General features: G+C 44.8%; 1 protein-coding gene across 8 annotated transcripts in view; it reads left to right on the top strand.

The window, feature by feature from the left end:
- Positions 1-13258, top strand: part of hemk1 (HemK methyltransferase family member 1) — a 164385-nt gene that overhangs the window by 104192 nt on the left and 46935 nt on the right. For 7 of the 8 annotated variants that reach the window (XM_070895592.1, XM_070895594.1, XM_070895590.1 and 4 more), the window contains exons 8-9: positions 3874-3979; positions 11105-11200. In XM_070895592.1, coding sequence (XP_070751693.1) covers positions 3874-3979; positions 11105-11200 — 202 coding nt within the window. The remainder of the gene's footprint in view (positions 1-3873; positions 3980-11104; positions 11201-13258) is intronic. The other variant, XM_070895597.1, reaches the window with a different exon arrangement.

The raw sequence follows: 13258 nt of genomic DNA on the forward strand, positions 1-13258 counted from the left end.
AAATATATTTAGTGAATTGGCCTCAACAACTTTCTGTGGTAGAGAATTCCACAGGTTCACCATTCTCTGGGTGAAGAAGTTTCTCCTCATCTCAATCCTAAATGGCTTACCCCTTATCCTTAGACTGTGACCCCTGGTTCTGGACTTCCCCAAAATCGGGAACATTCTTCCTGCATCTAACCTGTCTAAACCCGTCAGAATTGAAAACATTTCTATGAGATCCCTCTCATTCTTCTGAACTCCAGTGAATAAAAGCCCAGTTGATCCAGTCTTTCTTGATATGTCAGTCCCGCCATCCTGGGAATCAGTCTGGTGAACCTTCGCTACTCTTCCTCAATAGCAAGAATGCCCTTCCTCAAGTTAGGAGACCAAAACTGTACACAATACTCCAGGTGGGGCCTCACTAAGGCCCTGTACAACTGTAGTAACACCTCCCTGCCCCTGTACTCAAATCACCTCGCTATGAAGGCCAATATGCCATTTGCTTTCTTAACCGCCTGCTGTACCTGCATGCCAACCTTCAATGACTGATGTACCATGACACCCAGGTCTCGTTGCAACTCTCCTTTTCCTAATCTGTCACCATTCAGATAATAGTCTGTCTCTCTGTTTTTACCACCAAAGTGGCTAACCTCACATTTATCCACATTATACTTCATCTGCCATGCATTTGCCCACTCACCTAACCTATCCAAGTCACTCTGCAGCCTCATAGCATCCTCCTCGCAGCTCACACTGCCACCCAACTTAGTGTCATCCGCAAATTTGGAGATACTACATTTAATCCCCCGTCTAAATCATTAATGTACAATTTAAATAGCTGGGGCCCCAGCACAGAACCTTGCGGTACCCCACTAGTCACTGCCTGCCATTCTGAAAAGTCCCCATTTACTCCTACTCTTTGCTTCCTGTCTGACAACCAGTTCTCAATCCATGTCAGCACACTACCCCCAATCCCATGTGCTTTAACTTTGCACATTAATCTCTTGTGTGGGACCTTGTCGAAAGCCTTCTGAAAGTCCAAATATACACATCAAATGGTTCTCCCTTGTCCACTCTACTGGAAACATCCTCAAAAAATTCCAGAAGATTTGTCAAGCATGATTTCCCTTTCACAAATCCATGCTGACTTGGACCTATCATGTCACCTCTTTCCAAATGCGCTGCTATGACAACCTTAATAATTGATTCCATCAATTTCCCCACTATTGATGTCAGGCTGACCGGTCTATAATTCCCTGTTTTCTCTCTCCCTTCTTTTTTAAAAAGTGGGGTTACATTGGCTACCCTCCAATCCATAGGAACTGATCCAGAGTCTATGGAATGTTGGAAAATTACTGTCAATGCATCCGCTATTTCCAAGGCCACCTCCTTAAGTACTCTGGGATGCAGACCATCAAGCCCTGGGGATTTATCGGCCTTCAATCCCATCAATTTCCCCAACACAATTTCCCGACTAATAAGGATTTCCCTCAGTTCCTCCTTCTTACTAGACCCTCTGACCCCTTTTATATCCGGAAGGTTGTTTGTGTCCTCCTTAGTGAATACCGAACCAAAGTACTTGTTCAATTGGTCTGCCATTTCTTTGTTCCCCGTTATGGCTTCCCCTGATTCTGCCTGCAGGGAACCTACGTTTGTCTTTACTAACCTTTTTCTCTTTACATATCTATAGAAGCTTTTGCAGTCCATTTTAATGTTCCCTGGAAGCTTCCTCTTGTACTCTATTTTCCCTGCCCTAATCAATCCTTTGTCCTCCTCTTATGAGTTCTAAATTTCTCCCAGTCCCCGGGTTCGCTGCTATTTCTGGCCAATTTGTATGCCACTTCCTTGGCTTTAATACTATCCCTGATTTCCCTTGATAGCCACGGTTGAGCCACCTTCGCTTTTTTATTTTTACGCCAGACAGGGATGTACAATTGTTGTAGTTCATCCATGCGATCTCTAAATGTCTGCCATTGCCCATCCACTGTCAACCCCTTAAGTATCATTCGCCAATCTATCCTAGCCAATTCACACCTCATACCTTCAAAGTTACCTTCTTTAAGTTTTGGACCATGGTCTCTGAATTAACTGTTTCATTCTCCATCCTAATGTAGAATTCCACTATATTATGGTCACTCTTCCCCAAGGGGCCTCGCACAACGAGATTGCTAATTAATCCTCTCTCATTACACAACACCCAGTCTAAGATGGCCTCCCCCCTAGTTGGTTCCTCGACATATTGGTCTAGAAAACCATCCCTTATGCACTCCAGGAAATCCTCCTCCACCGTATTGTTTCCAGTTTGGTTAGCCCAATCTATATGCATATTAAAGTCACCCATGATAACTGCTGCACCTTTATTGCATGCACCCCTAATTTCCTGTTTGATGCTCTCCCCAACATCACTACTACTGTTTGGAGGTCTGTACACAACTCCTACTAGCGTTTTCTGCCCCTTGGTATTCCGTAGCTCCACCCATACCGATTCCACATCATCCAAGCTAATGTCTTTCCTTACAATTGCATTAATTTCATCTTTAACCAGCAACGCCACCCCGCCTCCTTTTCCTTTCTGTCTATCCTTCCTAAATGTTGAATACCCTTGGATGTTGAGTTCCCAGCCTTGGTCATCCTGGAGCTATGTCTCCGTGATGCCAACCACATCGTATCCGTTAAGTACAGAAAAATTATAAAATGCTTATTTGTGTGATGGAATGTCCTTGTGTACCTGATAGATTGGACCATATGTGCCAATTTTAACCCATCGGAGAGCTGATGGGATCGGGTGCAACGCAGGTTTTGCACACCCGCCCGATCTTACTCTCCATTGAAGTCATTGTATGGCATGTAAAATCAGTGCCCACACAATCACGTGGGTTTCCGAGTTAAGTTAAATAGCCCCCAGTATGTATATTGTGGGAGAAAGCCTTGAGACTAACAACAGGCCTATCACATGTCGGTTTATTGCTAATCATTTATGGACGTTACATTTCCATGCCCTGGATGTTCACCTTGGGTTCCGCACTACTGGCCAATCCTGTAAGTGAATCTCTTGTCCCGTAAGAACCAGAGTGTGTTATCAGCTCGCTATCTAGGTAAATATAGGAAGACCCAGAGGTGAAATAGAGAATACTTATCATTGTATTCCGCCTTTAAAAAAAATAGAACAAGCAACAAGTTTTGTTAATTTTTAGTTTGAATGTACTGTGCTCAGATAAGCACTAATCAAAACTTTTTGTTTGCCATCTCTCACTTTTTGGTACAATCTTATGAATGAAATGCGATACATTTGGCAATACTAATGAAAGAAAAGCAGTATTCAGAAACAACTGCAAAGAAGCAGCCCATAGTGTTCCGCACAACAGTTCGATCGAAGGGTTAATGATCTTCTCGGGCACAGTTTGCTCAAACCTTTGTACTGGTTAAAAGGGCAGAAAAGCAAGCCAAAAGACTTCTGTGTTTTTTTTCTACTATCCTTTGGTTAAAATAAAAAAACAGCAGATATTTTAAAGGCAAAATCAAACTTGTTTTGGTGAAGTTGAGCCCGTAATTGGACTAATACTTTAGTGAGATGGGACTGAGGGATGTGATGTGAAGGTTGAGATGGTCTATGACAAAAGAATGGGCTTGTTTAATCTAATAGCCTTTCCCTGTTCATAAGAACATAAGAAATAGGAGCAGGAGTAGGCCATTTGGCCCCTCGAGCCTGCTCCGCCATTTAATAAGATCATGGTTGATCTTGGGCTCAGCTCCACTTCCCTAAAAATCCTTGTTCTAATCCAAGTATTCTGAGACATACTGTGATTCTTGCTTTGTGGCTGCGATGTAGGATATTGAGTACAGCAGAATGCAGTGTCACACCTGTCCTGAACCAGAATTTGTATTACACAGATTCCCAGAAGCTGGCTCGGGTGTGTGGATCAATGGATATCATTGTCAGTAACCCTCCCTACGTTTTCCACGAAGACATGTCTGGGCTAATGCCAGAGATCCTCAGGTAAATAAAACAGAACAACTTCTCCGCACTTCCACTTAACCCCATGAATGCCGCATACCCTCCATCATCATAGGCAGTCCCTCGAAATCGAGGAAGACTTGCTTCCACTCCAAAAGTGAGTTCTCAGGTGACTGTACAGTCCAATTTGGGAATTACAGTCTCTGTCACAGGTGGGACAGTCAGTCGTTGGAGGAAAGGGTGGGTGGGGAGTCTGGTTTGCCGCACAGTCCTTCCGCTGCCTGCGCTTGTTTTCTGCATGCTCTCGGCGATGAGACTCGCGATGCTCAGCGCCCTCCTGGATGCTCTTCCTCCACTTAGGGCGGTCTTTGGCCAGGGACTCCCAGTTGTCGGTGGGGATGTTGCACTTTATCAAAGAGGCTTTGAGGGTGTCCTTGGAACGTTTCCTCTGCCCATCTGGGGCTCGCTTGCCGTGTAGGAGTTCCGAGTAGAGCGTTTGCTTTGGGGGTCTTGTGTCGGGCATGCGAACAATGTGGCCTGCCCAATGGAGCTGGTCGAGTGTGGTCAGTGCTTCGATGCTGGGGATGTTGGCATGATCGAAGACACTAATGTACCCTCCACAGCTTCAGCTAAAACATAGCATGGGACTAGGGACAGGGCTCGTTAATGCACTGTCTTTTCATCTCTGAGATCTGTCTGGGTTCAAATTCTGCCCGGTATAATGGAGTAAAAGTCTCCTCTTCTAGTTGGCTGTACAGGTCTGTTATAAATTCAGGATCTACACAAGATATTCTCTTGGGTTCGACATCATCGGACACACCCATGAGCAGATCCCGCGTCCCTTACAATCAGGAGTTTACATTCACTACCTAATATCTAGTTACACAATAGTGTGACCCATGGGGCGGGGGAGATCTAACAATGAAGTTTCTTAATTAAGTTAAAATTAGCCAGCAATTAGAAATTCATGGGTTAATCAAAAGGAGTCAGTGTGGATTTGTTAAAGGGAATGTGTTTTCACCAAATTTAATAGTTATTTGAAGAAGTGCCGATTTGGATATTTAAAGGGGATGAAATTGATGCTGTGTATATGGATTTTCAGAAAGGCTTCGAGAAGGGGTCTCACAAGAGACTTGTTAGAAAAATGCAAGTTTATAGTATATGAGGAAATGTAGCAGCCTGGAGGGAAGAGAGGTAGGAAAGATTTACGGTGAATAGCTGTTCTTCAGGCTTGGAGAAAGGTCGAAGATGATATATCCCAGGGGTCAGTGTTGGGTTCATTTTTGTATATACTCAGTGTAAAGAGATGATGTGAGCTTGGATGTAGGCAACACAATCTCGAAATTTGTTGAGAACACAAAAGTAGGAGGCTTGGCAGACTGAGGAAGACTGTAAAATACTACAAGAAGACGTAGACAGGTAAGTGGAATAGGCAGGCAGGTGGCAGATGCAATTTAATGTGGATATGTGTACAGTAATCAATTTTGGGAGATAAGTAAGGACTGGCGTTAAGCAATGGAAAGACACTGAAGGATGAGACTAGGGATTCAAAAACATAATTCATTGAAAGTACATGTGTAGTAGATAGAGTCATAAAAAGGCAAATAGAATTTGGGGTTAGCTAAATAAAGACATCGAATACAAGAGTACATAAGTAAGTAAATTTATACAAAACATTGGTACGGCCACAACTTGTGTACTGTGTGTAGTTTTAGGCGCTGCATTATAGAAAGGACACTAAAGCCATAGAGAGCGTACAGCGTAGATTCACCAGGATGATGCCAGGGACAAGAAACTATCGTTATGACAAGAGACTTGAGATACCGCGACTATTTTCATATCTTTTTAAATTCATTCATGGGATGTTGGTAAAGCCAGAATTTATTGCCCATCCCTAGTTGCCCTTGTGAAGGTATTTTGGAGGGTAATTAAGAGTCAACTGCATTGCTGTGGGTTTGGAGTCACATGTAGGCCAGACCAGATAAGGACAGCAGATTTACTTCCCAAAAGGACATTAGTGAACCAGATGGGTTTTTACGACAATCCAGTAGTTTCATGGTAACCATTACTGATACTAGCTTTTTTTTCTATTCCAGATTTATTTAATTCACTGAATTTAAATTCCCCTACTGCCGTGGTGGGATTTGAACTCATGTCTCCAAATCATTAGTCCAGGCCTCTGGATTACTAGTCCAGTAACATAACCACTATGCTACCATACCCCTAATTGTACTGTACCCTTTCATTGGAAGAGAGAAGATATAATAGAGGTTTTTAAAATTCTAGCCGATTTTGATAGTGAATATTTCCTCTGTTTGGGAGTAAACGGACCTGAAGCATATCAGTTTAGCAGTGGAACGGCCTGCGCCCAATCTGTGTAGGCCTTGGTCCCACTGTTAAATTCGTGGGGGCCCTCTTTTTTCCAGGAGGAGCAAGAGTGCTCCTCTGACTCCAAAGGAACCATGCACGCGCCCCTCCACATAGCCCATTGCAATGACCTTCCCGGGACTTGCCTGAGGGACGCTGTTGGCAAGGCAAGTGACCCGATGTTGATTTCTTTGCTCAGGTGAGCCGCACATGGAGGTGCAAGCAGTGCCAACAGCTTGCATCTGAGCATGTTAATTAGGTCCGAGGGCCAAATCCTATCGATGCTCGGGCCTTTCAGCTCAGGTGCGCTCTGGTCGTGCAGCGCCTCGGCCAAGAAGTGCCGATGGTCCATCTTGGGTTTTAATAGTCCATAGATCAGAGGAGGAAGAGACTATCAATGGAGGTGAGATAAGGTAGCTACAAATAATTTACCACAAGTTACAATGCATTGCTAGGGCAGTTTTAAATTTCTGTACATGATCTGGGTGTGGTGGCAGTCGAAAGTGGGATATGCTTCCGTACCCCGGTATTCGGGTTCTTTCATCTTGATGAGCACTAGATTTTTTTTTAAAACATACATGTTACAAGCAGTCCATTATGCCTTCTTATTTTCACATGTGCTTCTTTCCACTTCCCCTCATCTGCCCAAATGTTTACCGTAAAAATTCATACCAAGTGATCATTGTTTAAACATATGTAACAAAGCATACACAGATCGTTAAAGCTCCCTTGCCTGCAATGTCTACATTCATGAAATGGACGGCTCCAGATGGTGAATGGGCAAATGCATGGCAGATGCAGAATAATGTGGATAAAAAACAGGAAGGCAGATTATTATCTGAATGGTGACACATTAGTAAAAGGGGAGATGCAACGAGATCTGGGTGTCATGGTACATCAGTCATTGAAGGTAGGTATGCAGGTACAGCAGGCAGTAAAGAAAGCAAATGGCATGCTGGCCTTCATAACGAGGGGATTTGAGCATAGGAGCAGGGAGGTCTTGCTGCAGTTGTACAGGGCCTTGGTGAGACCACACCTTGAGTATTGTGTGCAGTTTTGGTCTCCTAATCTGAGGAAGGATGTTCTTGCTATTGAGGGAGTGCAGCGAAGGTTCACCAGATTGATTTCCGGGATGGCAGGATGTATGAGGAAAGACTGGATCGACTAGGCTTATATTCACTGGAATTTAGAAGAATGAGAGGAGATCTCATAGAAACGTCTAAAATTCTGACAGGACTGGACAGGTTAGATGCAGGAAGAATGTTCCCGATGTTGGGGAAGTTCAGAACCAGGGAACACAGTCTAAGAATAAGGGGTAAGCCATATAGGACCGAGATGAGGAGAGATTTTTTCACCCAGAGAGTTGTGAACCTGTGGAATTCTCTGCCACAGAAAGTTGTTGAGTCCAGTCCGTTGGACATATTCAAAAGGAAGTTAGATGTGGCCCATGGCTAAATGGATCAGTGGGTATGGAGAGAAGGCTGGGATGGGGTACTGAGGTTGAATGATCAGCCATGATCATATTGAATGGTGGTGCAGGCTCGAAGGGCCGAATGGCCTACTCCTGCACCTATTTTCTATGTTTCTATGTCCTTAAGCAACTCTTTGAGAACACTAAACGCCTATAATCTGAGCTTGATTGTTTTACAAACACATCGTCAAATATTTCCACATAATGTCTCTCAGATGTTTGTAATTTGGTCGCTGTGAAAGACTAAAGATTAGCAGGGACCAATCACAGCAAGTTTTTTTTTATTCATTCACAGGATATGGACGTCGCCGGCAAGGCCAGCATTTATTGCCCGTCCTTAACTGCCCTCGAGAAGGTGGTGATGATCCGCCTTCTGGAATAAGTGGCTTGCTTGGCCACTTCAGAAGGCAATTAAGCATTAACCACATTGCTGTGGGTCTGGAGTCATGTATAGATCTTCCCTAAAGGCCTTTATTGAACCAGATGGGTTTTTACAACAATCTTGTAGTTTCTATGGGCCCCGAGTTTAGTCAAGCCTAAGTTCCGCCCATGTACCATCAAAAGGTCCGCTAAGATCCTGACGGTACTTTGGGCGGAAGTTTGGTGGAAAAATGGGGAAAAAAACACCCGCCATTAAAAATGGGCCTTACACGCCGATTCTGGGCGTCAGCGGGCGATATGTTGGATTCTGGGTGGCAAATGCGATCCTTGGCAAAGTAATGCTGAGGATAGAGTCGGGTCCAGGGAAGGGGGAACAGGAAAAAAAATAATGTTCAACAAATGTTTTTAAACTATCACAAATCCTTCAGAGGACCCTATCCAACAAAATTGTTGCAAAAGAAATGAAGAAAACTAGCTCACTAATGTTTTCTTGCAGGTCTTCATACTTACCGTTCAGGTAAGACCTGCCTCCACGTGGCAGTCTCTTCTGCTGGAGTGGTGGACCGCCCGGACCAATCTCGGAAGGGAGCGGGCGGGAGGACTTTTGTCGGCGTTGCACAGGGAGACCACCGAGAAAACTTGGCGGCAGCCGACAGAAAGTTCACTAAATTTGGGCCCATAGTCACCATTACTGATACTAGGGGCGAGAAATTTCCCGTCGCCCCAATTTTGGGGGGGGGGTAACCTTCCGCGACCGGGACTTCCTTCACCCAGCCCAGAAGTCACGCCCCCTGGCATGGAATTGGGCCGTACGCCCTTCAAAGGAAGTGGAGCGCTGTTTCCGACGCTCTGCTTCCTTTGAGGCACTCTGCTTACACGCTACTATGTCCGTTCCCTTCCGTTAAAGGGGAGGGGCGCTGCGCAGTCTGCAGGCCCTTTGGTGGCCGCCATTGGGCCACCAGGGATGTGATTGACTCGGCCAGCAGATCGGCACCCAAAACGGAGTGCCGGGCTGCACAATGGCGGCCCGGTCTACGCGAGGGCTGCCATTGTCGGGCCAACCCAAGAATCGGCCGACAAATAAAGATGGTGGCCCGGGGCGCTAAAGGCCTTCCCTTTAAGGGGCACCCCGGCAGCGGATGTCCGCCAGCTTCATGACCCACAAAGCTGGCGTTGGCATGTGCCACGCCAGCCTCGCAGGCCGCCTGGCAATTTCCCCCGCGGGGTGGTGAGTCGGCGCGCACTGCGGTGATGTCATCACCGGTTGCGCGCCAGCCTGGGACGCTAATCACAGGGCATTAACGGGGCTAGAAAAAGTTGCAATTTCGCCCCCTAGATTTTTATTCCAGATTTATTTAAATTAATTGAATTTAAATTCCCCAGCTGCAGTGGTGGGACTTGAAGTCACATCCCCAGATCATTAATCCAGGCCTTTAGTCCTGTAGCATAACCACAATGCTACTGTACCCTATCTTGGATGGGGTGAAATTGTGGCAGTGATGGGAAATTAAAACGGAAAACAAGGGAATTACACAGCAGGTTGGTCAGAGGCCCAAAGAGAAATTATAGATTGGTATTTTGAATGGGGCTCTTCAGCAGAACTGAAAAGTGAATGTGGCATCTATAAAAACTGATCTGTATTTCTGTTTGACATCTTGACCCACCTGTTTTGTATTTCCAGCATTTTCAGTTTTTATTGCCAATTTCCAGCATTACCTCTTCTGGATGATGGCATCAAGCCTAGAATGTTTAACGGTGTAGGGAGTACGTTGGAATAGATATCCCAGTGGGTACAGCAAGCATAGGAGTTTGCATTGTGAGAAAAATCACAATAAAAAGGTAGCTTAAGAGAGAGCAAACTGACCTAGCAATCTTGGGCCAGGCCTGAGGACATATTGGAAAACCTCTGGATCTCAGTCCGTGCGTGCTCGGCCGACATAACACCTGATGTTTTATTGCGATGCGAACATGATTGGGCTAAGCCAGCATACAGTCATGGGGTATATGAGATCATTATTTTTGAAAGTAATCGTAAAGTAATACAACTCCCGGGATACTACAAAACAGGTTGACAAATATCCTTTGCAAGAGTTTGAACAAAAAATGTCTGAGGGGGATTGACAGGATAGATGCTGAGAGGTTGTTTCGCATGAGCTGAGAGATTAGAACTAGGAGGCATAGTCTCAGGATAAGGTGTTGGCCATTTAAGACTGAGATGAAGAGGAATTTCTTCACTCAGAGTGTTGTGAATATTGGGAATTCTCTGCCCTAGAGGGCTATGGATGCTCAGTCATTGAGTATATTCAAGGCTGAGATCGATAGACTTTTGGACTCCAGAGGAATTAAGGGATATTGAGATCGGGTGGGAAAGTGGAGTTGAGGTAGAAGATCAGCCATGATCTTATTGAATGGCGGAGCAGGCACGAGGGGCCCTATGGCCTACTCCTGCTCCTATTTCTTATGTTGTTATGTAACTGGACTATTTGACCTGAAGGCGTATTTTCATAAAGTGGGGGATCGGGAGCTCCCTACAGAATAGGTTTGAAAAATATCCTTTGCAAGAGTTTGAACAAAAAAGATCTTTGGTGATTCAGATTGTTATCTTAGATTACTATAACAGATAGAATGCTATCCACACACAAATGTTGCTTCAAGATGTACTCAGAAAATTTAGGCTACTAAGCAGAAGCCTGGCATCTGAAAAGTGAGGGAGGAAAATCATTCTTACTTCCCCAGGTGCTACCAGTGCAGATCTACCAGCTATTTGTGGCCACTGAGCCTGTAGAGGCCCATGAACAGATCATTCTATCAACCAAGGAATCCTGCATGGCACCATGCCCCTGAGAAAATCAGGGAGAAAAATAGTGTGATGCCGTTCACAGCAAGAAAAGAGAAGAGAGGGAAAAATTCCAAATTTTACAAAAGCTTCTTCACCTGAATACCCCCAGGTATGAAGACCATGACGCACTAGATGGTGGGACGGATGGATTGGACGTCATCAGAGCTATATTGCAGCTTGCGCCTACTGTTCTTAAGGATCATGGGTGAGTGTGGATTATTATTATTTTGCATTCCAGTGTGGAAGTATTGCCGTAAGACCATCATATACAATATACATTAACGATTTGGATGAAGGAATAGAGTGTAATATCTCCAAGTTTGCGGATGACACTAAACTGGGTGGCGGTGTGAGCTGTGAAGAGGATGCTAAGAGGCTGCAGGGTGACTTGGACAGATTAGGTGAGTGGGCAAATACATGGCAGATGCAGTATAATGTGGATAAATGTGAGGTTATCCATTTTGGGGGCAAAAACACAAAGGCAGAATATTATCTGAATGGTGGCAGACTAGAAAAAGGGGAGGTGCAACGAGACCTGGGTGTCATGGTTCATCAGTCACTGAAAGTGGGCACGCAGGTACAGCAGGCGGTAAAGAAGGCAAATGGTATGTTGGCCTTCATAGCTAGGGGATTTGAGTATAGGAGCAGGGAGGTCTTACTGCAGTTGTACAGGGCTTTAGTGAGGCCTCACCTGGAATATTTTGTTCAGTTTTGGTTTCCTAGTCTGAGGAAGGACGTTCATGCTATTGAGGGAGTGCAGCGAAGGTTCACCAGAAGCTGACCTGTCATATGAGGAGAGACTGGATCAACTGGGCCTATATTTACTGGCATTTAGAAGGATGAGAGGGGATCTCATAGAAACATATAAGATTCTGACGGGACGGGACAGGTTAGATGCGGGAAGAATGTTCTCGATGTTGGGGAAGTCCAGAACCAGGGGACGTAGTCTTAGGATAAGGGGTAGGCCATTTAGGACTGAGATGAGGAGAAACTTCTTCACTCAGAGAGTTGTTGACCTGTGGAATTCCCTGCCACAGAGAGTTGTTGATGCCAGTTCATTGGATATATTCAAGAGGGAGTTAGATATGGCCCTTACGGTTAAGGGGATCAAGGTGTATGGAGAGAAAGCAGGAAAGGGGTACTGAAGGAATGATCAGCCATGATCTTATTGAATGGCGGTGCAGGCTCGAAGGGCCGAATGGTCTACTCCTGCACCTATTTTCTATGTTTCTATATCTTTCATTATTTATTATTGCAACTACCAATCATCGGCAGGATGCACTCACCACAGTTACGTCAACAGTACCACTCTCGCCTACAACTTCTACCACCGAGCAGGGCAGCAGCAGCAATGCCACTGGGAACACTATCACCTCCAAGTTCTTCTCCACACCATTCTGACTTGGACATATATCCAAGATTTAGATTCCAGTGACAATGAAGGAATGGCAATATGTGTCCTATGTCCATGTCAAGATGGTATGTGCCTTGGAGGTGAGGATGTCCCCATGATATTATAGGGTATTAAAAAAGTATTGTTATTTTCACATCCTAATCCAATTGTATTACTTTGCACAGATAATAAATGCCAGCTAGTGGCTCAGTGGTAGCACCCTTGCCTCTGAGTCAGAAGGTTGTGGGTTTCAGTCCCACTCCAGAGACTTGAGCACAAAAAAAATCTAGGCTGACGCTCCCAGTGCAGTACTGAGGGTGTGCTGCACTGGCAGAGATGCCGTCTTTCGGATAAGACGTTAAACCAAGTTTGCACTCTCAGATGGACATAAAAGATCCCATGGCACTATTTCAAAGAACAGCAGGGGAGTTATCTATGGTGTCCTGGCCAATATTTATCCCTCAATCAACATCACTAAAAACAGATTACCTGGTCATTATCACATTGCTATTTGTGGGAGCTTGCTTGAATGCAAATTGGCTGCCGCGCATTTCCCACATTACAGCAGTGACTACATTCCAAAAAATGCTTCATTGAGATGCCCAGTGGTCGTGAAAGGCATTATATAAATGCAAATCTTTCTTTCAGATTAAAAAAAATAACTATCAGGGGCATAAAATGTCCAGAATGAGGAAAGCTATCTGGCACCCATGAATTTCATTAAGTGCAGATACAAGAGGTGCATGCAGCTACTAGACTCATTGTTGAACATACCAATCATAGACATTTTGAAGCAGCATTTCATTAACCTTGACCGATCAAGATGAATTCCTACAGTTTGACCCAGTCACCATCTCCAGAATCATCACG

This window comes from Pristiophorus japonicus, chromosome 12, assembly GCF_044704955.1.
Source record: "Pristiophorus japonicus isolate sPriJap1 chromosome 12, sPriJap1.hap1, whole genome shotgun sequence".
In the NCBI taxonomy this organism is placed as follows: Eukaryota; Metazoa; Chordata; class Chondrichthyes; family Pristiophoridae; genus Pristiophorus; species Pristiophorus japonicus.